Below are 27622 nucleotides of genomic sequence, written 5' to 3'. Positions count from 1 at the left end.
TGTGGATAAAGTCATTTTATTTCATTCATTCATTTCATTAACTGCTGCATGCGCAGTGAAGACCAGCTTTTAAGTTAATGCGATCCTTCATGGTATGCAGTGACATCCTGGCCAACCATTCCTTATCAACCATTTAATTGGAGTGCTTGCATGAGTGCTTAAGCCACTTGCAGAGCACCCAGCGCTGTGTCATTCTGAGCGAAACATTCACTCTCCGCGGACGCTTTGCACCACGTCAATCAGAGCGAGTGGTTCGTGCTCCTTCACCCTGGGCAAATGGTTCATTCTCCATCACCCTGAGCGAGTGGTTTATGTTCCGTCACCCTGAGAGAGTGGTTCGTGCTCAGTCACCCTAAGAGAGTGGTTCGTGCTCCATCACCCTGAGAGAGTGGTTCGTGCTCCGTCAATCTGAGAGAGTGGTTCGTGCTCCGTCACCCTGGGTGAGTGGTTTGTGCTCTGTCACCCTGTGCGAGTGGTTCTTTCTCCATCACCCTGAGCGAGTGGTTTATGTTCCGTCACCCTGAGAGAGTTGTTCGTGCTCTGTCACCCTGAGTGAGTGGTTTGTGCTCCATCCCCCTGAGCAAATCGTTCATCCTCCATCGCCCTGAGTGAGTGGTTCATGCTCCTCGCCCTGAGCAAGTGGTTCGTACTCCGTCGCCCTGTGCGAGTGGTTCGTGCTCCATCGCCCTGAGCGAGTGGTTCGTGCTCCTTCACCCTGAGGGGGTGGTTTGTGCTCCGTCACCATGAGCGTGTGGATCATGCTCCGTCGCCCTGAACTAGTGGTTCGTGCTCCGTCACCCTGAGAGAGTTGTTCATGCTCCGTCACCCTGAGCGAGTGGTTCATGCTCTTTCACCCTGAGTGAGTGGTTTGTGCTCCATCCCCTGAGTGGGTGGTTCATGCTCCGTCACCCTGAGAGAATGGTTTGTGCTCTGTCACCCTGAGTGAGTGGTTTGTGCTCCATCCCCCTGAGCAAATCGTTCATCCTCCATCGCCCTGAGCGAGTGGTTCGTACCCCGTCACCCTGAGCGAGTGGTTCGTGCTCCGTCGCTCTGAGCGAGTGCTTCGTGCTCCGTCACCATGAACGTGTGGATCATGCTCCGTCGCCCTGAACTAGTGGTTCGTGCTCTGATCGTGAGGCCTCACCACATGTCATCGAGAGTGAGGCCTCACCACATGTTGCTACGGACTCCAGGAGGGGAGAGGGAGCAAGGAATATGGGTAGGGAGAGAGGGGTAGTGTGGAGGGGAAGAAGGTGTTGTGGGCATGCGTTTGTTAGGACTCGAGGAAAAGCTGGGGGGGGGGTGGGGCTGGATCAATCCATTTATGCCAGCATTGGTACAGAATTTAACAAAATTTGGTACGTTAAAACAGTACTTTCAAACGGGTCATACTAAACACCGCCCCCAGATGCCTGTGGGGTGTGGGATGTTTTGGGAGGAGGTATACATGATTGAAGAGAAAGTGAGGGAAGGATGTTTTCCTTCAATCGTTGAAAAAGCTGCGCTGGTGTTATGCCTTTATTTAATTTCCACAGATACGATAAGCTCGAGAATTTCTTAACCTGAAACAAATTGTGGAATTGATCTGAGCAGCAGTTCCGACTCCTTAAAAAAAATTAATTTGTCCAATTCGCAATTCTTTGACGCCCCTTCCTCTCCTCGACCTCTGGAGAGTTGTGCAGTTGTGGAGTGGGTTTGGGAGGGAGGCAGCGTGATGAAAGGATGCAGGTGGTGGGGGGGGAGGGGAGCAGCTTGAGAGGAGGGAAATGGGAGACAGTGTTAGGGGATGGAATGTGAAGGTAGTGTAAGGGAAAGGGAAGGCAGCATAAGAGCAAGGGAAGGAAGCATGAGGGGAGGGCAGGTAGCATACCGGGGAAATAAAACTTGCCTCAACAACGTTTTCATTTTAACTGTAGTGTTCCATAGAAAACCAAGTGGGAGCATTTAAATATTAACCCATGTTATGTACTTGGAAAAGGCCTGCCTGCAAGCACGCCCCCAACTCCATATACGTTTCTCCAACCTCCTCACATGTGGGCACACACACACCCCACACAGAGTCCTTTGTACCACGTCCATGTATGCTGTCTTCGTACCTTTTTGTTTTCATCATCTGTCGACTATTAATGTATTGCAGCAACTATTAGTGTTTTTATATTAATATTTTGTCATGAAAGCAGATCACACAAAATGGTAAAGAGAAAACGGCGAACGTAATTGACGAACAAAAAGGACCTCTCTGGACTGTATTGCCATGGATTGCAAAAGAATGTTAGAGAGCACAACATTGTGCTCAATGAAGTTAAACTTTCTGCACATTCCTTCATCTTTTCTTCACTAAATAGAATTGTCTGCACAGTAAAAAAAAATTAAGCTGAATTATTTGCTTAAATAAATACTTAGTTATAAACATCTCTAATTTGTTAAAATTTTCAGTTTTCACTCCAGATTTTGACACTTATTTAGTCCACGAGATGTGATTCTCAAATCCGATATAATATTTTGATTATGTGCTTTAGTCCGTGTAAGTAGATCATGTTTGAATAGGCTGGATTAAGACCCCTGCAAGGTGAATTGGGGCTGACCAAGGAAAAACCTTTCATGGAGGTAAGCCTTTCATGTTAAATATTTTCAAAAAGGGTTGTTTAAATTTATCCAAACACTCAATTTTCATTCATGCACTTCCTTGGAGTTTCCTTCATACGCTTGCAAAGTTTGGGGCTTCTCAGTTTCATGGTTTTGGAGTAATGGAGGAGACACACACACACACACACAGTCATTGGTATAGATATCACTACCATGCTCTTCTCGCTAAAGAAAGCTGCAAAAGCTGTATGAGGTAAGCCCTTTGACATTTCAAACCATATCCAGATTCCTCTGCATCTGCAACACATTCACAAGTTGTACATTCTGTACATGAAAATCGCAAAGCTGCTGTACTGGTTTCATCACTTGTTGGCAAATCATCAGCGACAGCGTAGACATAAACGCATACCAAAGAGGCTCCCAAGCATGTACCACATGCTTTGCCAATATCAGTTAATGTACAAATAAAAAGCAAGCCCCAATCACATCTCACACCTATAATTGGAGGGAATAACCAATCAGCTCTCACCTAATGAATGACCTCAGATGGCTAGGATTATCAAATAAATGATCTCCCATGCTCTTCTCGCTGAACAAAGCTGCATAAAGCAACCAAGAAATACTGTGCAAGGTAACCCCTTTGCCATTTCAAAACAGCAAGGGGCTCACAGGCTTTGCTGACATTAGTCGTGAAGGTACAAATAGTTTGGTATTGATGGTTATTTTTATTTTATTTTATTTTCTTCCTGCCTTGACCCCAATAACTGCCCTGGGGCGTTTTATTGGAGGGTATGTTTGTTTGTTTTTTTCACTATATGAAAGAGTTGTGTCATTGTGACACCAATATTTGAGTGCTTGAAGCAGAGATCAGATGGTGATCCCCAAGCTTCACTCCCTGGGTTAAAGCATTTTAAAGACTGGCGAGGGGCCAAGGACGAGCAATCTTGCTTGGTGACGATGAAATTGAGAATGTTAGCAGTCGCTGATGATGGAATTCCAGAGGGACAGGAATTTGGAGTTGTGAAAGAGACCATATCATCAGGTTCAATCTGGAAAAGTATATCAGGCATCATCAGCTTTAAATGATTGAGTTATGTAAATATATATAGAGAAAAAAAGAATGGACCATGAGGAACACTGACTTACACAGTACCATAGACGAAGTTGCTCTGATGAATAATTCGATTTGTCTTTGCTGGTCTTTCTTCTTTCTTTTTCTGGCTTTGTTTTCTTACTTTCACTTTCTATCATCACTTTAATTTTTTTGCCTTTCTTATTTCTGCTTGCTTCTGAAGTTATTTTTTGTGTTTTTTTTTTTCAACACGTTGTTCTTCAGCTTCTGTGACTCCTTTTCCATGATTTATGAATTGTTTTATCCTGCTGCTGAAGCTGCACTTGGCTGAAGCTGCACTTGGCTGAAGCTGTGTGACGATTAGATATCTCCCTTTCCTGTAGCAGTCCATAGTAATTCCATATGAAAAAGATATTTAATTCATGCTTCTTGTCAGAGTTATCATAGATTTAAAAGAGCTTTGGGAAATGTACTGAAAGATGGGTTAAGTACAGGCTATACTTCTGCAGGTTTTGATTTGGGAGTTGGAGAAGTGACATGAAAATACCCATATATACAAGTCTGTTTATAGTGTAGGAGCTGGTGCCCATATATCAACCACACACCGATACAAGAGATGTGAAACCCGGTGTCAAGAAAAATATCCGACCGAAAAGACCAGTTGCTATCTGCAGTTTAAGGTGTTTGCAATTTCTTCAGTGTGCTGGGAATACCTCATCTACTCTTCATAAAAGACTACTCTTCATGAAAGGGATCCTTTATGTGCACCAACTAATGATAAGAAGCAAAACACCAGGCTTGATATCGATCCAAGAGATTGAGCACTTGAAGAGAACTTGAAGAGAGCTAATTCAATGCCTGCAAATTTATTATTGGATTGGTAATTGAAACAATCTACCTCTTTGATTTAATAAAAGCACAGTGTTGTTTATTCAAGAGCTATTGGCCGATTAAAAAGGGTTATAATATAATAAAATATAATAAGGGTTATAATTATAAAAAGGGAATATTCCCTGAAACTTTGATTAGGGTTGTAAAATGAAATGTCAAAGGATTATGGCTTTCTCTTGGCAATGAGATACAAGTAGAAAAGCTATAAATTCTTCAGATGCGTTTGAGGTTTTAAATTTTTTTTTTTCGAATGATACCAAATTTGGGTTGTGTATTGGTTCAGCAGAAAGATTTAGATCCAAAATATTCCCTGGCCGATCCTACAAAAAGGTATGTAATTAGATCCTTTGAACGAGTGGCGGCAGTAGTGGTCGATGTTTTCAGTAGAAAACCCAAATTTTGAGGGAATTTGCAAGTTGCACGATTGATTCTGAATGGATTAAACATCATAAACCCAGCATGTATAATCCTGAATGATACCTCACTTAGGTGCACATGCACTTGCGTCTGGATAGTGCATATGGAGGTCCAAAATATCGATATTCACACAATATTGATTTGTGCGCATTTTTCGGTTGTGCACTCGGGTGTGTATAGGCTGGTTCGCACACTTACCGAAAGTAAAAAAAAATAATATAACCACAAATCATTCAGTCAATTCCAACCAACTTATAACTACCTTTTTGGCCATTTTCTTTATTGAGAAATGTAATCAGTCTTAATAGTGAGTGACTGTTATGTGGACTTTGGGTTGGGGGTTTAGGACTTGAAAAAGAAAGTGGAAGTGGAGGATAGAGAATTGGAGTTGGATTAGGTGGGGCAGAGGGGACAGAGTTGGGGAGGGGATTGAGGTTTTGGTTGGGATGGGGGGGGTTGAGGACTTGGGGTTAGGAGGAAGCTTGTGGACTTTGAGGTTTGGGTGGGGGTGTTGAGGACTTGAAGAATAAAGAGGGAGGAGAGGACAGAGAGTTGGGGTGGGGAGAGACAGGGAGCTGGGAGAGGGGGTTTGAGGACTTGGAGTTGAGGACTTGTGGCTGTGAGGAGGGTGTGGGGGGGATAGGATTTTAGGATGAAATGGGTGGAGGACTTAGTCAGATTTTACTATTTGTGGAATTTCCACATTACACTGTCAAAGGACATTCCTAGCAAACTCCATCAATATTCCACACTCTATTGAGAACTAATTTCCTTACAACCACGGCTATCTGAGTCAATATATATATACCTATATAAAACACAATGTGTGTTTGTGCATTTGTCTGTCCCCCTTCATAAGAATGATTTAAGAAGGGTTTTAAAGGCCAATCTTTTCACACAACTGTGTTCACCACAGTCTATTTTCAGGACAAAACTAAGAAACGTTTTTTGCAAAAGAGTAATTATGACTCTCCTATTGGAATTGTAGACAGTGACTTACAACCAGGCCTCATGGGCAGTTTACAGAAGCGTTTTCTTAAATAACAATAAATACAAAGTACGGAGGCGAAATATACTGTTCATGATGTGTAATGCACACAGAGTAAAATGAGTGTTAATTTACGTCGATGTTTAATCAATTACAAAACAATGTCGAATAAATAAAGAACATATAAACATACCTGATGCTAGGCCGAGGCTTCAGACGTTAGCATGCTTACAAGGCTGTACATGAGGGTGCTTCATAATAGGGGGTAAAAAATAAAAGTATGAATATTCATGCTCCCTGGGTGTGCCTTTGTTCCATTTGACAGTAGAAACACACACACCAAATATGAAGCAGATTGGAGGATGTTTAGGGGTTCCTCAAGTTGGCACAATATTGTTGAAATTTGCCAAACTGTAAATGACAATTTGCCGTCGAATGTGCACAACGCAGTACACTTCACAATTAATATGGTTGTTTGATATTTTCAAAAACCACAGCAGTCATATAGGATGAAAGAATAGTTTTTCCAAGGAGACCTAGATGAGCTTTTTGACATTGCAGTGCAAAATGCCCTCTCCATAATGGACATAATTGTGCCAACTTGAGGAACCCCTAAATATCATGGAATTTTGTTCATTTTTGACCTATAAGTTCTCATGGGGTATTGGAATAAAGGCAAAATCAGGGAGCAGCAAAAATCAAACTTTCTTTTTTTTGGAACACCCTACTATATGACCGTTTTTACAGCCATTTTTCCCTGCTGTGCAGGGGTTTGGCTTTTTCTTGAGGCAATGTTTTATGGCCGGATCCCCTTCCTGACGCCAACCCTGGTCGCCTCTTACGACACACAGGGATATGGTACACCTATTCTAACCGGGGCATACACCGGGACCAGTACACTGGCACTCATTTCGCCGACCTCGGAAGGATGACAGGCTGAGTCAACCCCCTGGTGTTAATTCAGCAGCCAACGGGATTTGAACTCAGGACCCTGGGATCCCAAGCCACCATCCTAACCACTAAGCCAACACCAGGCTTTCACCTACTATTTCACCTACTACTGACTGTACCCTACTGTCCAGTCGAAATGAAATATCCCAGAAGATAAAGAAAATAGGATAACATTTGTACATGGAGTGTTTTAAAATAACGCTTTTTTTTTTCTTGCTATGAATTGAAACATCCCGGTGTGTACCCCGGTCAGAATAGGTACACCGTATCCCTGCATGTCGTAAAAGGCGACTAAAATGGTTGGCGTCAGGAAGGGCATCCGGCCATACAAACATCGCCTCAAAAGGAAACCATGATGAGTACAACTGATGGGCAGGGTACAGCCCGAAGTACCCCGTGGGGGTCCTCACCCCCTCTCGTTAAAACTCAAGGTGGGGAACCCGATCGAAGCAAGGGAGGAAATTTTTCCATTTATGATGACCAATCGTCTGATGCCCCACGTGGAGATCGGTTTCTGAGGTTTGGTACATGGAATGTAGGGACAATGACAGGGAGATCTGGAGAAGTGGTTGAAACATTGGTCAGAAGAAGAGTGGACATATGTTGTGTGCAGGAGACACGGTGGAAGGGAAGTGGTGTGAGAATGGTGAAGGGAAGGCAGGGACAGAAGTACAAGTTTATGTGGCAAGGGTGCCTGGAAGGCGTGCATGGTGTTGGTGTAATGTTTTCTGAGGAGTTTGTAGACAGTGTAGTGAGTGTGACTAGAGTGAGTGAAAGGTTGATGATGGTGAGAATTGTGATCGGAAATCTCTTGGTGAACGTCATCTCGGGATATGCCCCGCAGGTCGGTCGAAGCGATGAAGAGAAGAACATGTTCTGGTGTGCGATGGAGAAGTTGATGGAAAATGTGAAAGATGAGGAAGTTGTTGTGGTTGGAGGAGACTTGAATGGACATGTGGGAAGGAGTCCAGACGGTTTTGAGGGAGTCCATGGGGGTTATGGATATGGTGTGAGAAATGGAGAAGGTGAAAGGATCTTGGAGTTTGCTGATGGAGCTGATTTGTTGCTCTGTAATACTCAATTCCAGAAAGCGAATAATAAGCTTATTACATACACGTCAGGTGGGTTGACGACAACCATTGACTACCTGATGGTGCGTCAGCGGGATAGGGGAAACCTCCGGGACACAAAGGTGATCCCAGGGGAGGAGACTGTTTCGCAGCACCACCTGGTTGTCTGCGATGTAAGGGTGAAAGGTGAGCGGAGAATTCAGCGGGTGACGTACCAACCGAGGATGAAGGTGTGGAGGTTGAAAGAGGCGACAGTGAAGGAAGCATTAAGAGAGAGGCTGAGTATGGTTGAAGATGATGTGGTTGAGCTTGAAAGTGGTTGGATGTCAATGAAAGCTAGTAAATTGGGAGCCGTTGGTGAGGTATGTGGATGGACAAAAGGACCACCGAGGAACTCGGAAACATGGTGGTGGGGTGATGAAGTTGGAAAGATGATTGAAGAAAAGAGGAAGAAGTTCAAGGAATGGCAAAAGGCAAAGGATACGGTGGAAGAAGAGGCAGCACATGAAAGTTATAAGGAAGCCAAGAAGGCTGCAAAGAAAGAGGTTGCAAAGGCGCAGGAGGCCCATAGGAAAATGTTTGGAGAACGCTTGGATTCGGAGGAGGGTAAGAGAGCGGTATTCAGGATTGCAAAGCAGATAGCGAGAGAGAGATTTGATGTGACGGGGGTGAGTTGCTTGAAGGATGAAGTGGGACAAATTGTTGTGGATTCAGATGGAATTAAAGGAAGATGGAAGAGATATATGGAAAGGCTGTTGAATGTAGAAAATGAATGGGATAGAAACATTGAGAGTAACCCAGTTTTAGGACCAGCAGAGAAGATAACTGAGAAGGAAGTTGAGGAAGCTATAAGAGCAATGAAGAGTAGAAAAGCAGGAGGGCCGACGGGAGTTGTGGGAGAGATGTTGAAGGCAGCGGGAAGTTGGGGTGTGAAGAGAATGACAGAGATCTGTAATCTGGTGGTGAAAGAAGGCCGCATTCCAGTGGATTGGGAACTGAGTAGCCTCGTCCCTCTGTACAAGGGGAAAGGTGACCCTCTGGACTGTGGCTCCTATAGAGCAATAAAGTTATTGGAGCATGGAATGAAGGTATTGGAAAGGGTGTTGGAGAAGAGGATAAGGAAGAAGGTAAAGATTGACGAAATGCAGTTTGGATTTATGCCAGGAAGAGGAACGACAGATGCAATTTTTATTGTAAGGCAGTTGCAGGAGAAGTACATGGAGAAGAGGAAGAAGTTGTTTTTTGGGTTTGTTGATCTGGAGAAAGCATTTGATAGGGTTCCACGTGAAGTTATGACATGGGCATTGAGGAAGTTAGGAGTGGAGGAATGGTTGATCAGAGTAGTGATGGCCATGTACGAGAGAGCACGCACAGCTGTAAGGACAAAGGATGGGAACAGTGGTGAGTTTGAGGTGAGGGTTGGAGTGCACCAGGGGTCGGTACTAAGTCCACTTCTATTTGTAGTTGTGATGGAGGTGCTGGCTCGGAGGGTAAAGGAGGGTTTACCGTGGGAACTGCTGTATGCAGATGATCTGGTGTTGATTGCAGAGAGTATGGATGGACTGAAGGAGAAGATGAACAAGTGGAAGGAATGTATGGAGGCAAAAGGTTTGAAGGTGAATATCGGAAAGACGAAGGTGATGGCAAGTGGTAAAGCATGTGGTGTGGTGGAAAGGACTGGGAAGTGGCCGTGTGCTGTGTGCAGGAAGGGTGTCGGAGTGAACTCCATTCAGTGTACAATGTGTGCTGAATGGGTTCATCGAAAATGTAGTGGGGTGAGAGGGTCATTAACCAGTGTGGCAGCTACATTCAAGTGTAAGGTGTGCATCGAGGGAGCAGCAGATGAAGGAATTGTTGAGTTGGATCTTGGAGATGGTGTGAAGCTGAAAGGGGTGAAAACATTTTGCTATCTCAGAGACATGCTGAAGAGAGAAGGTGGATCAGACCGTTCGATGGTTGCTAGAGTGAGATGTGCATGGAAGAAGTTTCGGGAACTGAGTGGCGTGCTGACGAAGAGGGGAGTGTCGTTGAAGCTGAAGGGAAAGGTGTATGCTTCATGTGTGAGGAGTACGATGATTTATGGGAGTGAGACATGGGTACTGAACATGGAGCAGCAACAAAGGCTGGAAAGGGTGGAAATGCGAATGGTTCGGTGGATGTGTGGAGTATCGTTGAGAGAGAGGAAGACAAATGATGACTTGCGGAAGATGATGGGAATAGAGTCTGTGATGGAGGTTGTGAAGAGAAACAGGTTGAGATGGTTGGGTCATGTGTTGAGGAAGGATGAAAGTGACTGGGTGAGAGGAGTGTTGGAAATGAGTGTAGTCGGAAGTAGAGGACGGGGAAGACCGAGAAAAACTTGGCTAAATGTGGTGGAAGAGGAAATGTGGGCAAGGGGATTAAGAAGGGGAGATGCACAAAACAGGGTAAAGTGGAGAAGATTGTCATGGGGCCCGCAAGGCTAACCCCCGCTTTAGCGGGGAAAATAGCCTTTAAATGCTTGTGTGTGTGTGTGTGTGTGTGTGTGTGTGTGTGTGTGTGTGTGTGTGTGTGTGTGTGTGTGTGTGTGTGTGTGTGTGTGTGTGTGTGTGTGTGTGTGTGTGTGTGTGTGCTATGAATTGAAACATCATATCGTCCAGTCTCTGTGAATATTTCAAATGAAAAAATTCAAACCCGTCATTTTTATGGCCTTCCATACGAGTATACAAATATACGCACGCACAGACAAATCTCAACATTCAGTTTTTGAAATGATGGAGCAGCAGGCATGAATAATGTTGATACAAAATTTTATTTCACAAATAGGATATTCCACACTTCTTTTTTTTTATAAATCCAACCTTCGCCATCAGATGTTACACAACATTCCCTGGGTTTGTGGAACAGTATAAGTATCTCAGAGCTTAGGCTCTGAGTGAAACCAGGGGTGCAACACAATTAACCTTTTTAAAGTCCTTGAAATAACTTAAATTAATAGATTAATTTAAATGTTTCCTGTCACTGGGGATTGATACCTTTGCTTGTGCAACAATGTTTGAAACTCGCATACATTTTCCAGTAATGTCTTTAGAGACGATCATAATTCTCCACCGAATTGTTGCGACATCACACATTTGCGCAAGGCCAATTGTAACATGTTGCTGGAAAACTTGAATTCATACTTGTTTAATCAAAATGCTATACCGAACGTCTTTCCTTTTAACATGCGTGTTTAGGTACCAGCTGTACCTTCAGATTAAACGTGATCTGTTCCATGGCCGGTTGCTCTGTCCGATGACTGAAGCCGCATGGTTGGGTGCATACGTTGTGCAAGGTATGCTGAAATCTTTCTTTCGAAATGGATGAACAAAAGTACGAGTGTATTTGTCATCTTGAATAGATCTGAAAACTTACATTCAGATAATCAGTGGTGATGATCTAATGGACATAATCTGACGATACATAAATGGCAGACTCGTATAAATGTGCATGCTCATGTTTTCTAATGTTACTGAAGCTGAGCTGGGGGATTATGACCCTGCCAAGCACTGTGCAGGCTATGTCGCAACCATCCACATATTTCCACGCCAATCCAGCAAGCTTGAAGAGTCAATCACTGAGATCCATCGGTACCAGCTCGGGTATGTACAGAAACGAAGTTACCCACTGATCTTCAAATAAAAAATGGATGCAGTAATACTTTGTCATTTTTAATATCAAGTTTGTATCTCTCCTCTAAAACCTGGTAGCCTTAAGTCTGTCTCTGGCGTATGCTCCCCTTCCATCCCATATCTCTCTACAAATTAGACCACAGCCGACTCCGCTTGTGAGTAGGCTGAATTCCTCAATTCTGTGTGTGCTTCCAATCCCTCACTCTTTCCTGTCGTACCCAACTGCTCCTGAGCTCTGTCTTTTGCACCTGAGAAAGAGGTGAAGGTTCTTTTAACCCTCGACTCTGACTCTGCTACTGGACCAGATGGCATCAGCATACGTATCCTACAAACCTGCTCTGCTGCTATTGCACATCCTCTCCCTGCCCTTTTCACACTGTCATTTGAGCGAGGTCATCTTCCATCTGCTTGGAAATCTGCCAAAATCACTGCATTACATAAACTAGAAGGGCACTCAGTAGAGCGCATACCTCCAGCGTGCAATGCCTGATCCAATAGAACATATCAGGCCCAATAAATATATTGTTTTTATCCCCATCTCTCAATGGTAAAGAATCACTTTAAAAATTAAATAAATCTCGTATCCGGATCCGGATTCGGATCTTCACCAAAATTGAATCACTTTGTCCTTTTCACACACCGAACCTGTCCATCAAGTTTCGTACAAATCCGTCGACAACGTTTTGAGATTTCGTGCTTTATATCGGTTTAGGCTGATCTCTCAATGGTGAAGAATCACTTAAAAAATTCTCGCAGTCGGATCGGATCCAGATCTTCACCAAAATTTAATTGGTTCGTCCTTGTCACACACCCAATCTGTCCACAAAATTTCATCCAAATCCGTCTTCAACTTTTTGAAGATATCCCGCACACAAACAAACAGATAGACAGGGGTGAAAACAAAACTTCTTCCCACCTTCGGTGGCAGAGGTCACTAGAACGGACCTCGGTAGAGCGCATACCTCCACCAGGCTGAACAGTTTACGTTTTGGATTCCACTTAGTGGCCAGATTTTGATCCGGACCTGAACCAAAATCGAATCGGCTTGTTCTTGTCAAGTAATCAACTCACCCACTTAGTTTTGTCAAAAGTCATCCACAACGTTTTGAATCATGCTATATATTGTTTTTGCCACCATCTCTCAATGTTGAAGAATCACTGAAGAAATTAAAAAAATTCTCGTGTCTGGATCTGAATCTTCACTAAAATTGAAATAATTCTTCTGTGTCACACTACCAACCTATTGATCAAGTTTCGTCCGAATCCGTCCACAACATTTTTTAATATCCTGGTCACAGACCTACAAACAGATGGGTGAAAACATAACCTCCATCCACCTGAGGTGGTGGTGGTGGTGGTGAAAAGGTGCAAACACTTATCCCCTAAACTACAGACTTATCAGCTTCCTTCCCATCATCAGCAAGGGCAGGAATCCATCATCATAGTTTATATGAAATCATTCCTTTCCTCCAACAACCTCATCTCAGATCACCAATGTGGTTTCACACCAGGTCACCCCACCTTGGACATACTTCTTCCAACAATGGATGGAGGCCCGCGATGTCAGACATGAGATCAGTGCCGTCTCTCTGGAAATATCTCGTGCGTTTGATACAGTTTAGCACTCTGCCTCACACTACAAATTTTCTACCTATGACATCCAAGCCCAGCTCCACACATGGCTTACTGACTTCCACGACTCAAGTAGCCATGGTATGTCTATTAGTGGAATGCTTTCATCTCCTCTCCCTGTCAGGGCTGGTGTGCCCTCAGGCAGTGTTCTGGGCCCAGTCCTATTCCAGATGTTCATAAATGATCTCTCTGACTCTGGAAAATCCTCTTCATGACTTGGTGAAAGTTTTTTTTTGCAAAGTATGTTGGTCTTTCGTGTTTGTCATGTCTGTCTGTCTGTGTTTGTCTGTTTGTCTGTTTGTCACATGATTTTTAGCCACAGTTTTCAAGAAATCGTTCTGAATTTTTTTTATGTATGTAGGCGATTGGCCAAAGACAGCAATGCTTAATTTTCGTAACGATCCGAATCTGGATCCAGATTCGAGAATTTTTGAGGTGATTCTTCACCGTTGAGAGATTGGGCCAAAAATGATACATGGCAGAATATCTAAAAAGCTTACAGATTGATTTGTACGAAACTTTGTGGACAGGTTGGGTGTGTGACAAGGCCAAATCATTTCAGTTTTGGTGACTTCAAATCTGGATCTGGATACGAGAATTTTTTAAGTGATTCTAAACCATTGAGAGATGGGGCCAAAAACGATGTGTAGCATGATATCTCAAAAAGTTGTCGACGAGTTATTACAAAACTAGGTTGATGAGTTGGTTCGGTGATAAGTACAAGCTGATTCGATTTTGGTTGAGGTCCAGATTCAGATCCTACTGATCAGGGGGACACCAAACGTAAACTGTTCAGTCTGGCAGAGAGAGGTATGTGCTCTCCTGACTGCCATTCTAGTTTTCTCTGTTACGTCCTGATCCGTTCAATGTACCAGTTCTTTCACAAGCCTCGACTTTGTCCACAAAAAATAATCATAATAATCAGATCATTTATTTTGAGATATATTGCTGGAGGGAGGAGTGGGGGTGGTTGAAATTAGGGAAAGAATAAGGGTAAGGGGTGAGTACAGAGAGAAAACAAAGAAGATTTGGGGGAAATAGGAGTAATGGGAGGGAAGGGAAGTGGTATATAAGGAGCTTGCAGGAAAATAAGATGGCAGCATGGGGGTTGTATTTAGGATTCAGCCATATTTCGGTCAGTAATAAATATATGGTCTCTAATATAAGAAATATAAAAGTCGATTTGACTAATCCCATCTTTTATGTTTGTGTAATGAAAATAAAAATTGATCACATCCCAATTTGGGAACCCTTACATGACATGAAATGACAGTTTTCAGAAAATGAAGAAGCCACGTGTGTAACTTTTTGGACAGGGGTCAGAGTTCATCCGTTGCTGAAAGTCACTTCCTGGCCAGGGCGCGGGAACTCGACACCTATGGGGTAGATCCTCATCCTTGTAAGGTAAAGTTTATAGTTTTGAAGATCCAATTAAATATTGGTCCAACTTTTGAGCTTGTGCAGAGTTTGCCTGATTTACATTTTTTTATTTATATATGTAAGATAACTTTTATTTCAATGTAATTGAGATATACGTCAAGAGAGTTTATGCATTGAAGGAGAGGGTTTTCTTAAATGAGAAAAATGAAAAAAGGAAATGAATGGGTGAAAGGGAGAGCAGGAGAGTTTAAAAAAAAAGAAGGGCATTGGGAAGAGAGAAAGAGGGATTAATCAGACATGATGGGTGATCAAGATTTCCACTATTGTTGGTTACATAAGATAGAGTTAGGTGTGGTTTGGTCATATGCACTTTAAGCGCATGTGGAACTCCACCTGTCACTGAACTCTACACAATGAGGATACATGTTATGCATGTGCTTTACATTTTGTCTCACCTTACTGTATAGATTCCCCCTTGTATGTATATGAGTGATTGAGTGTTTTTCTTTGTTTATTTTTTGATTATTATTATTATTTTTTTTTTAGGTTATGTATATCATGTGATCTTTCTTTTTTCTCCCATCGTTTGACCTAAAGGACACTTCTGGAGGCACTTTGTTTCTGGGGTTCACACCTGCAGGATGCATTGTCTTCAAAGGGAACAAGTATGTCACATTACTATCATGGTGAGTAAGACATTCACAGAAACGATTTATTACAAATCTACGAAAAATGCACTTGCGCGATGATTATGCACGTTGTTCTTTCCCAGGCCGCAAGTTGGGAAATTGAAGTTTGAAGGCAAGACTTTTTATATCCACAGCATTCAGAGTGGGGTGGGTGTCCATCGTCGATTTAGGAGCGGGGTGGGTGGATCAATCCTAAATCAGCAATGGGTGTCATCGTCAATTTAGGATTACATGACGCTTTGTACACAGTGATGCTATAATATTGATGTGATCCATTTCCTCTTCATTTTGCAGAAAAAGAGCGTTTTGACTTTTCACACATCCACTCCAGCTGCCTGCAAACACCTTTGGAAGTGTGCCGTGGAAAACCAGGCATTTTATAAGTGGGTGCAAAACTTGTACTCAACTGGATCACATCCACAAAAGTTTATTCCATGCTTTTTATTTTTATTTTTGGACAACAAAAAAGCTCTGTTAACAGGAAAAATTAACAACAACAAAAATCTTTCTGTTTGCATCAACCAAAATAGGTTTTGTTTAATAAGTTAGATGAGGAAATGTTAGCTTCTCGCAAACACCTGGACTATTATATCTACCTTGTTGGTTTCTTTTCAATCTCTGCAGGTATGAAAAATCCTGTGACATTAAAACCGTCTCGAGCAGCAATTTATTCTTCTGCCGGTCTCGATTCAGATACAGGTGAATGGTCTCCTTTCCGTGTATTTTTGGAACCAGTTTTGATTGGAATAATGCGATCATTCATAAACAGCTTTCTTTCTTTTTGGAAACCTACTTTTTGAAGTTTTTTTTTTTAATTGCAAGTAAAAGCTGCTCTAATGGAGAGTAAATAATAGCTTTCCACCATTTTGTGTTATTGTGCCTACAATTTTTTTTTTCTTCTTCTTCAAGCATTAGGAAGAGTTTACTACAGTCAGGTGTTTTAATTTGGTTTTGTTTTATGAAACCTGGCACATGTATTAAATAATGGAACTCCACAGCTTTAGTTGCCAAATGCTTCATTGCTACAAAATTTGTCAGTGCACCCATTATTATCAAAAACACCATATACACCCATCACAATATCATTTTTAGCTCACCTGGACTTTAGTCAGGTGAGCTTATGCAATCAAGCAGTGTCTGTAGGTGAGTGAGTCAGTCAATCAGTCAGTCAGTGAGTCAGTCCATAAACACTTCAGTCATTATCGCTTGAAGCAAACACACGATTTTGATGAAATTTGGCCACAAGCTTCATATCCGAGGCTAAACGAAGGTGTATTGGCTGCATTAAAATCTGCACTTGCTCAGGGGGTCGACAGGGGGTTTTTTTGACCCCCCCCCCCAATAGGTATTAGCTCTTCTCTGCGAAACTACACACACAATTTCGATGACACTTGACCACAACCTTCATCATCGATGTTGTACCAAAGTTTGTTCATAGCATTAAAAAAAATCAGGGTTTGAGGGGGTTTGCTGTCGGGGAGGGGGTTGAGCCCCACCCCAAATAGTTATTTGCTCTCTTCTCTGAAACTACAACCACAATTTCAATGAAACCTGACCACAACCTTCATCACCCATGATGTACCAAAGCTTGATCATGGCATGAAAAAAAATAATCAGGGTCTAAGGGGGTTTGCGGGGGGGGGCGGGATTTGAATGACTTGCTCCTGATCCAGGTGAGCTTCAAGACACATGATCCTATTTTTATTTCAACCTTCAGTAATCGTAATGGTGCAATCAAATTTTGAAAGGGAAAAGTAGAAAGTGTGGAAAAACAATCTCAAATGTTTTGTTTATTTATGGGGATTTTTGGTGGTGTTTCTTTTTCCAGTTTAATACTTTATCCCAGACCAATCCCAATTTGCCCTGGTGACACGAGGATGCACACACAACCACGTTTCTCAAATATATTGAATCAGCTGGGAGTTTTTGAAATAAAATAAACTAACAATCAATTTGTGACAAAGTAAGACGAGCTTGGGTTCCAGAAGTGAAAAATCCAAATCCTGAGATGGAAATGCTGTCTTTGGTGAGATCTGAACTTGTAACTTCAGGACTCTTGTGTAGTCCTCACCATCAAGGTGGTTACAGAACAGTAGTGACCCTTGTATTGTTGGATCTGAGCTGCTTCAGCAAAGGAAGCTGTGTTATTTATTTTTACAGTAAATCAGGCAATTGGATCTGTTTTATGGAATGGTTACCATATATTACAAGCGGTAAGATCTCCCCTCTCCATCTTGCCTTGCTTGCAGTGGTATGGTAGCTAAGGAGGTGTTGGAGGCTAGTACCCTGATCAGTCGGAAGTGCCCCACAGTTCAGAGGTCAGTACCTGTAGTGTGTGTAGAGACATTATCACCCCGAAGGCATGTCCAACTTCATTGTCTGCATGATGCTCGCAGCTCTCTAGTGAGAATCGTCTATCAGTCAGGCCCATCCATCACATAGGGGTCACCATTTTGGATGCTCTTGTTTTTGTTCATTTTTTTTTTTATTCATGACCAGCACTTAAAGATAATACTTTCAACTTTCTGAGATTGTGCTGCATTGTGCTTCAAATCCAATTATCTTTGCAATATGAGCTTTGCCATCTTGAAGTTTGCCATGTGCCTGTGTTGCTGGAAACTATTGGTCATGTTGAAACGATTTCGGATTCTCTTTCATCAAGGTTACTTCATGCTACCCGATTATGTGAACGTTTAAACCACATTATATGTTTTGCAATAGGAAAATTGCATTGACCTCCTTTGAGTGTGAGTTACCAGCCTATGTACACACACATGCAGCCATTACTCACCCTGAAATATTGGGCACATTTAACCAATTACTTTAAGTCCCTAAAGGACTTTGCGACTGTCTTAAAACTGCAAGTTTGCCAATTATAATATCCGTTTCGAAAATGGAAGTTTACGAAAAAATCTGAAGCATACCCTAAATGCTGAACCTCAAACCCTAAATGCTTCGATCTCACCTTACCCTCTAAAATATTCCCCCTCACCCCATCCCCAAAGCCTCCACTCCCCGATCCTGCACCATTCCAATGCCTCCCCCCCCCGCCCCATGTCTCTGTTTGGACCTCAAGCTTTCGAGGTCTCTGCTCTAACCTGACAGATTTCCCAATCCAGGCTGCTGCCAATAAACCAGACATCATCTATTTAACAGAATACTTCCTCACAAAGGTGGTCCCAGACTCTTTCGTGTCTTCCAATTTGATAAGCCTGAACCACGCCCTTGTGGAGGAGTTGGACTTTACATCAAAAACTCAATTTCCCACAGCCCTTGAACTGACCTTACACCTCTCAACCTCCAGGAGTACCTCTGCCTGTGACTTTCCCTCTGCTCCCACGTCTTGTTCAATTGTGTGTTGTACCATCTTCTTAACAGTGATGACTACATCGACATCTCTCTCTCAGACAACATGGATAAACTTTTAACCACTCATCCCAACTCTCTTCCTCATATGCGGTGTTGAATTTCCACTACACAACTTGGCTGGGTGTTGGTACCTCTCTCAACATCCATGACACTTCAGCAAAAAACTTCTGTGACTCCATGGAACTGACTCAATCTGTGAACTTTTCAACCTGGATTTCTCCAAATGGCGAATCCTCCATTTTGGATTTGGTGATGGCTAATTTCCCTGCAAATGTCACCTGCTCTTCCTCTGCTCCAATTTGTTCAACTGATCATGTGCTTGTGAAAGGCAACATCTCTCTGCCTATTCTCAGAAAGCTGCCTCAATGCTAGTGAGACTGGCATTTCACTCAAGTAGATTGGCAGGGATTCCAAGCGACTATCTCTCTTCAGGACTGTCCTCCCATATCTACTGCCCCTGATATTAACCCAGCCTAGGAATCCTTCCACAGGAACCTGTTCTCTCTTACACACAGATTCATCAAAGACAATCTCAGTGCATTCAAAAAAAGTCTTCAACAAGTGTGTGTCCACTTTCATGAGAGCGAGATAACAGCATCTGCCCAACCTCAAGAATGAACTTTCAAATTTGTCTCCCTCCTCTAAAACCTGGTGGTGCCTTGTTAAGTCTGTCTCTGGTGTGTGCTCCCCTTCCAACCAACTCTTCCTTCTCTCAAATGGCACCACAGCCAACTCCGCTCGTGAGAAGGCCGAATGCCTCAATTCTGTGTTTGCTTCCGAATATTGTGTCCCCAACTCCTCATTTTGTGTATCCATCCTTCCCTGTCATACCCAACTGTTCCTGGACTCCGTGTCTTTTGTGCCTGAGAAGGTGGAGAAGCTTCTTTCAACCCCTGACTCTGCCACTGGACCAGACAGCATCACCTCGCGTGTCCGAAAAACCTGCTCTACTGGTCTTCCACATCCCCTCTGCCCTTTTCACCCTGTCATTTGCACATGGTCATCTTCCATCTGCTTGGAATTCCACCAACATCACTGCACGACATAAAAATGTGCAAAAAGTGATCCCCTTAACTACAGACCTATCAGCTTACTTCCAATCATCAGCAAGGTCATGGAATCCATCATCACAGTTGATATGGAATCATTCCTTTCCTCCAATAGCCTCATCTCAGATCACCAATTTGGTTTCAGACCAGGTCACTCAACCTTGGACATGCTGCTTCTACTCATCAGACAATGGATGGAGGCCCTCAGTGTCAGACATGAGATCAAGGGCGTCTCTCTGGACATATCTCGTGAATTTGATGCAGTCTGGCATCCCTCCTTACTCTCCAAACTGTCTGCCTGTGGCATCCAAGGCTGAATCCATATATGGCTTACTGACTTCGTCTACTGGAGGAGCCCATGTGTGTCACTCAATGGAATCCTTTCATCTCCTCTCCCTCTCAAGGCTGGAGTGTCCCAAGGCAGTGTTCTAGGCCCAATCCTATTCCTGATCTTCATCAATGATCTACCTCACTCTCTGGAAAATCCTCTCTACCTATTTGCTGATGACTCCGCACTTGCCATGCCATCGCTCATCCTTCAAACATGCAGGCTGCAGCCTCTTCCCTCTTTGGACCTTGAAAAATATCACAAGCTGGTAAAACACTTGGAATATGTCTCTCAATCCTGATAAATCTCTCACTCTCACAATCTCTCTCTGAAGACACAGTCTTGCAAACCCTCCTATTTACTTTCCTAACCATCCTCTTGAGGAAGTTCAGTCATTCAAACTCCCGGGTCTCACTCATCCATGATCTTTCTTGGATAAACCTCATTTCAAAGTTGGGCTGCAAAGCCAACTGCCGACTGGGCATCCTCCATCATGCAAAGTCTTTCCTTGGCACAGCTGAACGTCTATCCACCAACAAGGTCTTCATCCTCAGCTTGATGGAGTACTGCTCTCCCCTCTGGGCTGGCTCCCCTGCCTCACGTCTTGCTCAGCTCAGGGATACCAAGGCCTTCAGGATTATTGCAATCTCCCATGCTGAAGCTGAGTGTATGGGCTTATCACTTCGCCATCACAGACAAGTTTATGGTCTCCCTGTCTTCTACCACCTCCTTTTTGGTCTTGCACCGTCTGTATTTCTGTGCTTTAACTTTGTCCCACCTCCCCCCCTCCCCCAGGTTTCTGCAGGGCTCATACAGTCCTCCATCAGCCCCCTTCTTGTTAAGCTACCTAAATTCAGGATCACTGCTTCCCTCCACTCATTTGTCCTCATTTTTCCTGACTGTGGAATCAACTTCCACATCCTCTTTAATATCATTCTTCCCTCCAGGTCTTCAACACAGCTGTTCATCACCATCTCAGATTATCCCCAATCCAAAATCATAAACTTTTCTACCCTTGTTAACCCCACCCAAATCCCCTCCTCCTAATTTTCCAGTTTTCCCTCCTTGCAGTTTCCTTCTGTATCCATCTGGTCCACTTAACTTGTTCTCTGTGTTCATCTTGTCCACCCATGCAGGCGTGTTTTGTGCCCGGATTTTTACCTCCACCACCGAAGGTGAAGAACGTTATGTTTTCACCCCTCTCTCTCTCTCCGTCTGTCTGTTTGTTTGTCTGTGTGTAGGATATCTCAAAACGTTGTGGATGGATCCGGATGAAATTTGTTGGGCAGGTTTGGTGTGTGACAATGACGTACTGATTAGATTTTGCTGAATATCTTGATCCGGATCCGACTACTATAATATTTTAACTGATTCTTCACTTTTGAGAAATGGGGCTAAAAACGTTATGGCATGATATCTCAAAAATATCCAAACGGATTCGGATGAAACTCGGTGGGCCTGATGGGTGTGTAACACAAACTAATTGCTTTGATTTTGGTAAAGATCCGGATCTGGTTCCAGATTCGACAATTTTTAAAGTGATTATTCACCATTGAGAGATTGGGCCAAAATGATATATAGCATGATATTTCAAAAATGTATTGAGCCCAAGATGTTCTCGTGGATCAGGTACGATGTGGCGGAGGTATACGCTCAACCGAGTGTCCTTTTGACTTTTTGAACTGAAAAATAATAGGCTTCTTCCTTATGACAATCTACCATGTAGTGCGGTTTCATGAAGATCGGTTTAACATTGTGACCTGTTGGCGATAAACAGACTGAGAGACAGATCGAATAACAAAATCGCCTGACCAATATATTTGAAAAATCTTCCATTTTGCAAGTAACAGACAAAAAGGGGTGAAAACATCACCTCCTTCACCTCCGGTGGCAGAGCTAATGATTGCCCACCCGTGCGTGCTCTATGGTGTACATAAATATATAGCACCGTATGTCATCGCGTTTAGAGTTACGTCGTCCGACCTCATGACATTCCTCACCCACTGGAGGACTGACAACGTGGCGCACAAACATGAAGAAGGTCGTTATGTTTGGAGGAATTTTGAGATCGATGGCTTGCTGGCACTTTGGACAGAGGGAACCACACATGATGAACGTTTAGCTTTTGTCATGCAAACAAATGGCTACGCAATCAAGTAATATATCACAGCCCTTGATAGATATGACGGTGGTGCAGAAAGAAAAGCGAGTCCAGCACCACTCAAAAGGTCACACCCCTTGGCATGATTATCATATCGTGGTGCGACCGAGGTATTTGGGAAGTTTTTAGTATGTTCTCTTGATATCGTATTGAGTATTTAATGGCATACAGTACTTGCTGTGCTTGCCATTGTGTGTTGGCCAGCGTACTCTCTTCATCTGGTTTCTACTCCTTGACCTTTCCAGTGTGGGGTAATCATTCTGGTATTTGGGAAGAATAGCGTGTTCTGGTCCAACAAAAAGGATGGAGCAAAAATTGATCACCTCGCAAAAAGCCATGGAAAGATGTCATGTCGGCATAATGGAAATGTACAGGAAGAGAAACAAATGGGTCAAACGGAAAATGAAATTCCTTGACATTATGAGCAACAATCGAGAAAATAAAATGGAATGGGTTGGACATGTTCCAAGTAGATGTGACAACTGGTGGACAATGAGGATTCAAACTAGTAACCCAGAGAAGGTCCTCCAAGAAGCAGTGAGAAACAAAACACCAGATGGACATATGGAATTGAAAACACCACTGGAATACAATTGCCTCAAATTGCATCCAATAGAACAGATTGGGCCTCATTGAAGGAGGTCTTAAAGGGCCTCATTGAAGGAGGTCTTGAAGGAGGTCCTGCAGTGGATTCAATGGGCTGGTCAAGTCAAGTCAATTCAAGTTGGCGTGTTCTCAAATTCATCGCCTCCTGCTCTTACTGCACCAAGACGTATAAACTTTTTTTTTACCACCGATTTAACTCCAAAACAGAACAAATCCATGACCAGGTAGCCTTGAGATGAGTACATCATGCATGTTTTGTCCTACCTTCTGTATGAAGCTATTAAGGCAGAAAGAGCAATGTCCAGGACCACTGGTATGTGTGAAAATCCCCATGACCACTGCACACCACCCATTTTGGGAGGTATCGCCCTTTGATGCCTCCCATTTAAGGACGACATGACTCGACTGTGCTCAGCATCCACGATCTTGATGAGTTTGGTTGCATTCTAGCTGATACATTGTTGGTAACGGAGTAGTTTGGATTCTTTCAACTTCAAAATGCCATACTGTACCTCTTTCAATTCTTCTCGTACACCCATACTTTGTAACTTCTCCATAATAATATTTTGAAACAATAATTATATTCATCAACCATTTCCCCAAAACTAGCATTATATTTATATGAACAAACCACATAATAAATTGCTGCCTTAAAGCGTTTTGTTCTCTGCGTGTTATTTCGGATATTATTTTGTACTTCACTGTCTGCAAAATCTATCCTTGTATATCTCAAAAGTGGTGAAATAATTTTCTTTGATGCCGTGTGTATGTGCACACAGTGTCAGGTTATAAAATCGACTCTGTGTTGCACAGGCATCCTTTCACTCGCTGCCAAACCCCATTGTCCAGCTCCCAACAGAGCCTCAACATCTCTGGGAATTTCCTGCCAGTCATGGAGCCACTAGAAAACTCAATCTCGCAAGGTGTCATGCAGAAATACAACTCGTGTTTCAAATCAGCCGTAACTGCGGTCTTGTACATCATTTGTCATCAAACCCCTTTATGCTGGAAATTTACATTGGACATGTGTTTGTCACTGTACCCGTGCTTCCTCAGGATTTGATTCCCTCAAAGAGGATTCGACGCCAGTGAGCTCAAAAGGAATGGCTTTAAGCCTCGGCTCGCAGCCTGGCAGCTCTCGCCCAGGTATCGCGGTGCAAGCTTTGTTGAGGCCTACTTTGTTTGATGAAGTGTGGCCTGGAGGCTGTCTTGGCCTTGTTGAGGATGGGGAGGATACAAGTATCAATGACCAACCCCTCACAATATCCGACCTTGCATATCACCCGTCGACCAGTGTGCTGCCTACGCCTCTCGAGGATGTGCTTACCATTGACAGCATCTTCGCTTGTGATCACAATAAGTATGTCGGTCCATGAATTCCATTTGAATCGAATATCTTGGGCATATGGAGGGATGAGAGTGTTCATTGTACTTATTTTGTAAAATGTGTTAAATTATTTATTTAAACATCGAGAGGTACAATTTTTTTGTGTTGTTACATCTCGCCTTTGCTAATGCATCTCTGAAATTGACCTGTTTGGTGTTCCCATCTGAGTGCATGACTCACTATGGTGGGATCCAATGTCGAAATTCCATGGAATGTTTAATTTGTCCATTGTCTACTGATATCCTTGTAATTCATGTTAAAGCACACTGATGTCAACTCACATACATGACCTGCTTCCGATGTACAGTATGTGCAAACTCCTGCATGAACCTTGTTCACTGTAGAAAAAAACATTGACATTCTAGTTCACAACGGTATTAACAGTGCTTTTTTTTCCCGTGCAATGCAGATTCTGGGAAGCAGACTCCGAATCTACTTGCGATGAAGTGGACTTTGTTACACCATCGTTATCATTGTCTTCGGATGAGGACGGCATTGATGATGAGCCTTCGGCCATGGATCGTCTTATCGGGCTCGGCCTGGCATTGGTAGGACAGGCTGATCCCACAGCTCAGCTCGGCCCCAGGCTGTGCTGGGCCACCCGCTTGCTCTTGCTGCTGCTCGGTGTTGTAGGTCTCCTAGTGGCTTTGCTCGAGATGGGCATCGACATTGCTTCGCTGCGAAACTTCAGGCAGTCACCAGATTTTGAGCAGATACACCAGGATTACCTTCAACCGCTGGCCTGCTGGTTGCGTGGTAACAACTTAGCTTAAGTATTCTCTGACTTGTTCCTTCTGGTTTTTTTGTGTCCAAAAAATTATCACAACACCACAGTCCTATTGCAAGCTTTTTGACAATCTCACTAGTGAGTGTTAGTTGTTTACCTTACCATTTTGACGTCATGGATTCAATATATTGAAAATATTGTGGCCTTGATAAATTTTTCCCCTCGATGGTCGTAAGGATTAGCACTAAAGTTCAACTGAACATGGACTCATAATGCGATACATGATATTTTCTTTAATTTCCAAAGAGAAACGGATGCAAAAGGTTCGAGGTCAAGGCTGACGGACTTTTGTCTGGGAGACATTGAATGCCACTTCTGCTCCTTTCTCAATAATGTCCCTTGGTAATATTGCAGGCCTTTTTTGTCTTCCTCTGGAGTGTATTTGTGAGTCTTAAAAAGACTCTTCCATCTCTTTCTTTATTGAAGGATGAGTGTTGTACTTGGTGATTGCTCGCTGTGGAGGAAGGGTGTTTGTCCAAATTGGAAGTGAACACAAGATCACCATTGATACAATGAAGGATTGCTGGGATACTTGATAATTTTGACAACAATGCTGGCGTGATAGCCTCGAGGCATCACTTTTGAGCTGTCTAGCCTGGGTTTGAATCCAGGCCCAGCTATAAACTGTCATCCTGATATTTTTGCAGGAAGGGCGAGTCATCAATGTCCGTGCCGTCCCTCAGATGGACGTTAAACTGGATGTCCTGTCTGCCGACATCAGTTAGTGAATGTTAAACATCCTGCAGTGTCCTTCGCAAAGAGTAGGCGAGCTATCTCCACCCTGTGCAAACTCCAAATTCCTGCTCGAACCTACAGGGGGCACCGCTTCATCCACATTCCCACACGCTGTGCACGCCAACGAACAAATTTTAACAACAAACTTTGAGGTTGATTAACCTTCAAACATGCACGTCGTACAAAAACTACAGTATATAGCCTGGCATCACTTCTGAGTGATCAAGTACATTTAATAACTTCAGAAACGCATTTATCTGGAGAGAAAAACAGGTTTCACCAGAAGACCTTCCTGGAAAAAAGGGAAACCTGAGAAGTAAATATAGGATCAGGATTTGTATTTAACATGGAAGATTTGTTGAGGAACCCTATGTAAGGTCCGTTAACACCACTAATATCATCTAGATATAGGATTTCAAACACCTGCAGTTCACTAATGAATGGGTATCCAACAAATAGTTATTATATCATATTTTCAGCACAAGACTCCTGGCACATGTAGGAAGAGACATTGATCTCGAACTGTAACAATGGTCGTTATTGTGTCGTGTAGCGATTGACTGTGCAGAGGTTTGACTCTGCATTCAGTCAAGCGGATATGATTACTCTGCGGCTCAGGTCGGTCGGTTTAATTTATATTTTCATTGATCTCAAACTCACGGTGAAGCTTGCACATAAATCACATGCAGGATAAGGACATTGGTAGACGTCGATGTACTTTAATTACAATTTGACATCAGTAGAGAATGCACAAATCTGCACACTCTTTGCTATTTGATCCTGAAATCCCAGGATCATGAGCCTCGTTCAAATGGGATGCGAAACAGGTGAACCCTTTTTAGTATCTAATTACATCGAGAGACGAGAACAACATGATATATTTTTCTAATTATCGCAGCTGATTGGACAATACATGCTGTGGATGAATTCAGTACAACATAATGAATTTGAATCTCAGCATTTTCCATTTAATATCCAGTTCTTAATTAACTTCACATTTTAAAAGGATTTACACATTGAGGATATAAAACATATATATATATATATATATATATATATATATATATATATATATATATGTATGTAAATATATGTATATATGTATATGTATACAGGGTGGCCTAAAAGTCACTTTACCCCTTCCCAGTGAAGCATTGTTCTTGAACTCTTTTAATATACTGGTTTTATTGTACAGTACTTACAACAATTAATTTATCATTGTGTCTGTATGTGCTCCATCATTCTACTGAGTCAGTGTTTCTGCATACCATAGTGGGCGAGGGGGCGACGGCAGAGGGGAAGGGACGGAGGGAAGTGCGAGAAATTTATCAGGGGTAAAGTAACTTTCGGGCTACCCTGTGTGTGTATATATATATATATATATATATATATATATATATATATATATATATATATATATATATATATATATATATATATATATATATATATATATATATAGTTGCAGTTTTCTTCTCAATGCTTTGTTGATAAACCAAAAAGTCGGTGTGTGATGTCACTGTAAACTTGTATAACTCATTTTGTACTATTTTTGAAGCTCTTTATCAAAATATTTGTTTAAATTTACCTTTAACTTCACCCTGGTGTAGAAAGTCTAATTTGTAATTGTAAACATTTTAAATAAAATGATAAAAAAAAACATTTTTGGTTGTGCATTATTCTTTACAAGATTCATTTGACCGAGATGTGTGCTCACTCGTAGTATTTTGCTTTTCAAGTTTTGTTTTATGCGGTGTAAGCTTCTTTGCTCTTAAGCTATGTAGCCTGGGTTTTAATCCTGACCCAGCTAGAAACTATCATCCTGGTGTTTCGCAGGCAGGGTGATTCATCAATGTGTGCTTCATCCCTCAGAT

At 42.6% G+C, this 27622-nt stretch overlaps 1 protein-coding gene across 4 annotated transcripts in view; it reads left to right on the top strand.

Annotated features, from left to right (window-relative positions):
- Window positions 1–27101, top strand: part of FRMD3 (FERM domain containing 3) — a 69371-nt gene extending 42270 nt beyond the window's left edge. For 2 of the 4 annotated variants that reach the window (XM_085846384.1, XM_085846387.1), the window contains 11 exons: window positions 11191–11288; window positions 11472–11595; window positions 14574–14661; window positions 15235–15323; window positions 15410–15503; window positions 15621–15709; window positions 15951–16025; window positions 17576–17644; window positions 23653–23762; window positions 23896–24199; window positions 24636–27101. In XM_085846384.1, the coding sequence (XP_085702510.1) occupies window positions 11191–11288; window positions 11472–11595; window positions 14574–14661; window positions 15235–15323; window positions 15410–15503; window positions 15621–15709; window positions 15951–16025; window positions 17576–17644; window positions 23653–23762; window positions 23896–24199; window positions 24636–24999 (1504 nt within the window). In that variant the 3' untranslated portion in view covers window positions 25000–27101. The remainder of the gene's footprint in view (window positions 1–11190; window positions 11289–11471; window positions 11596–14573; window positions 14662–15234; window positions 15324–15409; window positions 15504–15620; window positions 15710–15950; window positions 16026–17575; window positions 17645–23652; window positions 23763–23895; window positions 24200–24635) is intronic. The other 2 variants (XM_085846385.1, XM_085846386.1) reach the window with 2 other exon arrangements.
- Window positions 27102–27622: the final 521 nt, after the last annotated feature.

Source organism: Eptatretus burgeri, chromosome 11 (genome assembly GCF_056783735.1).
Source record: "Eptatretus burgeri isolate ZD-2024b chromosome 11, Ebu_testis_v1, whole genome shotgun sequence".
NCBI classification, from domain to species: Eukaryota; Metazoa; Chordata; class Myxini; order Myxiniformes; family Myxinidae; genus Eptatretus; species Eptatretus burgeri.
The sequence above is the reverse complement of the archived record's forward strand: the minus strand, read 5'-3'. Positions and strand labels throughout refer to the sequence as shown.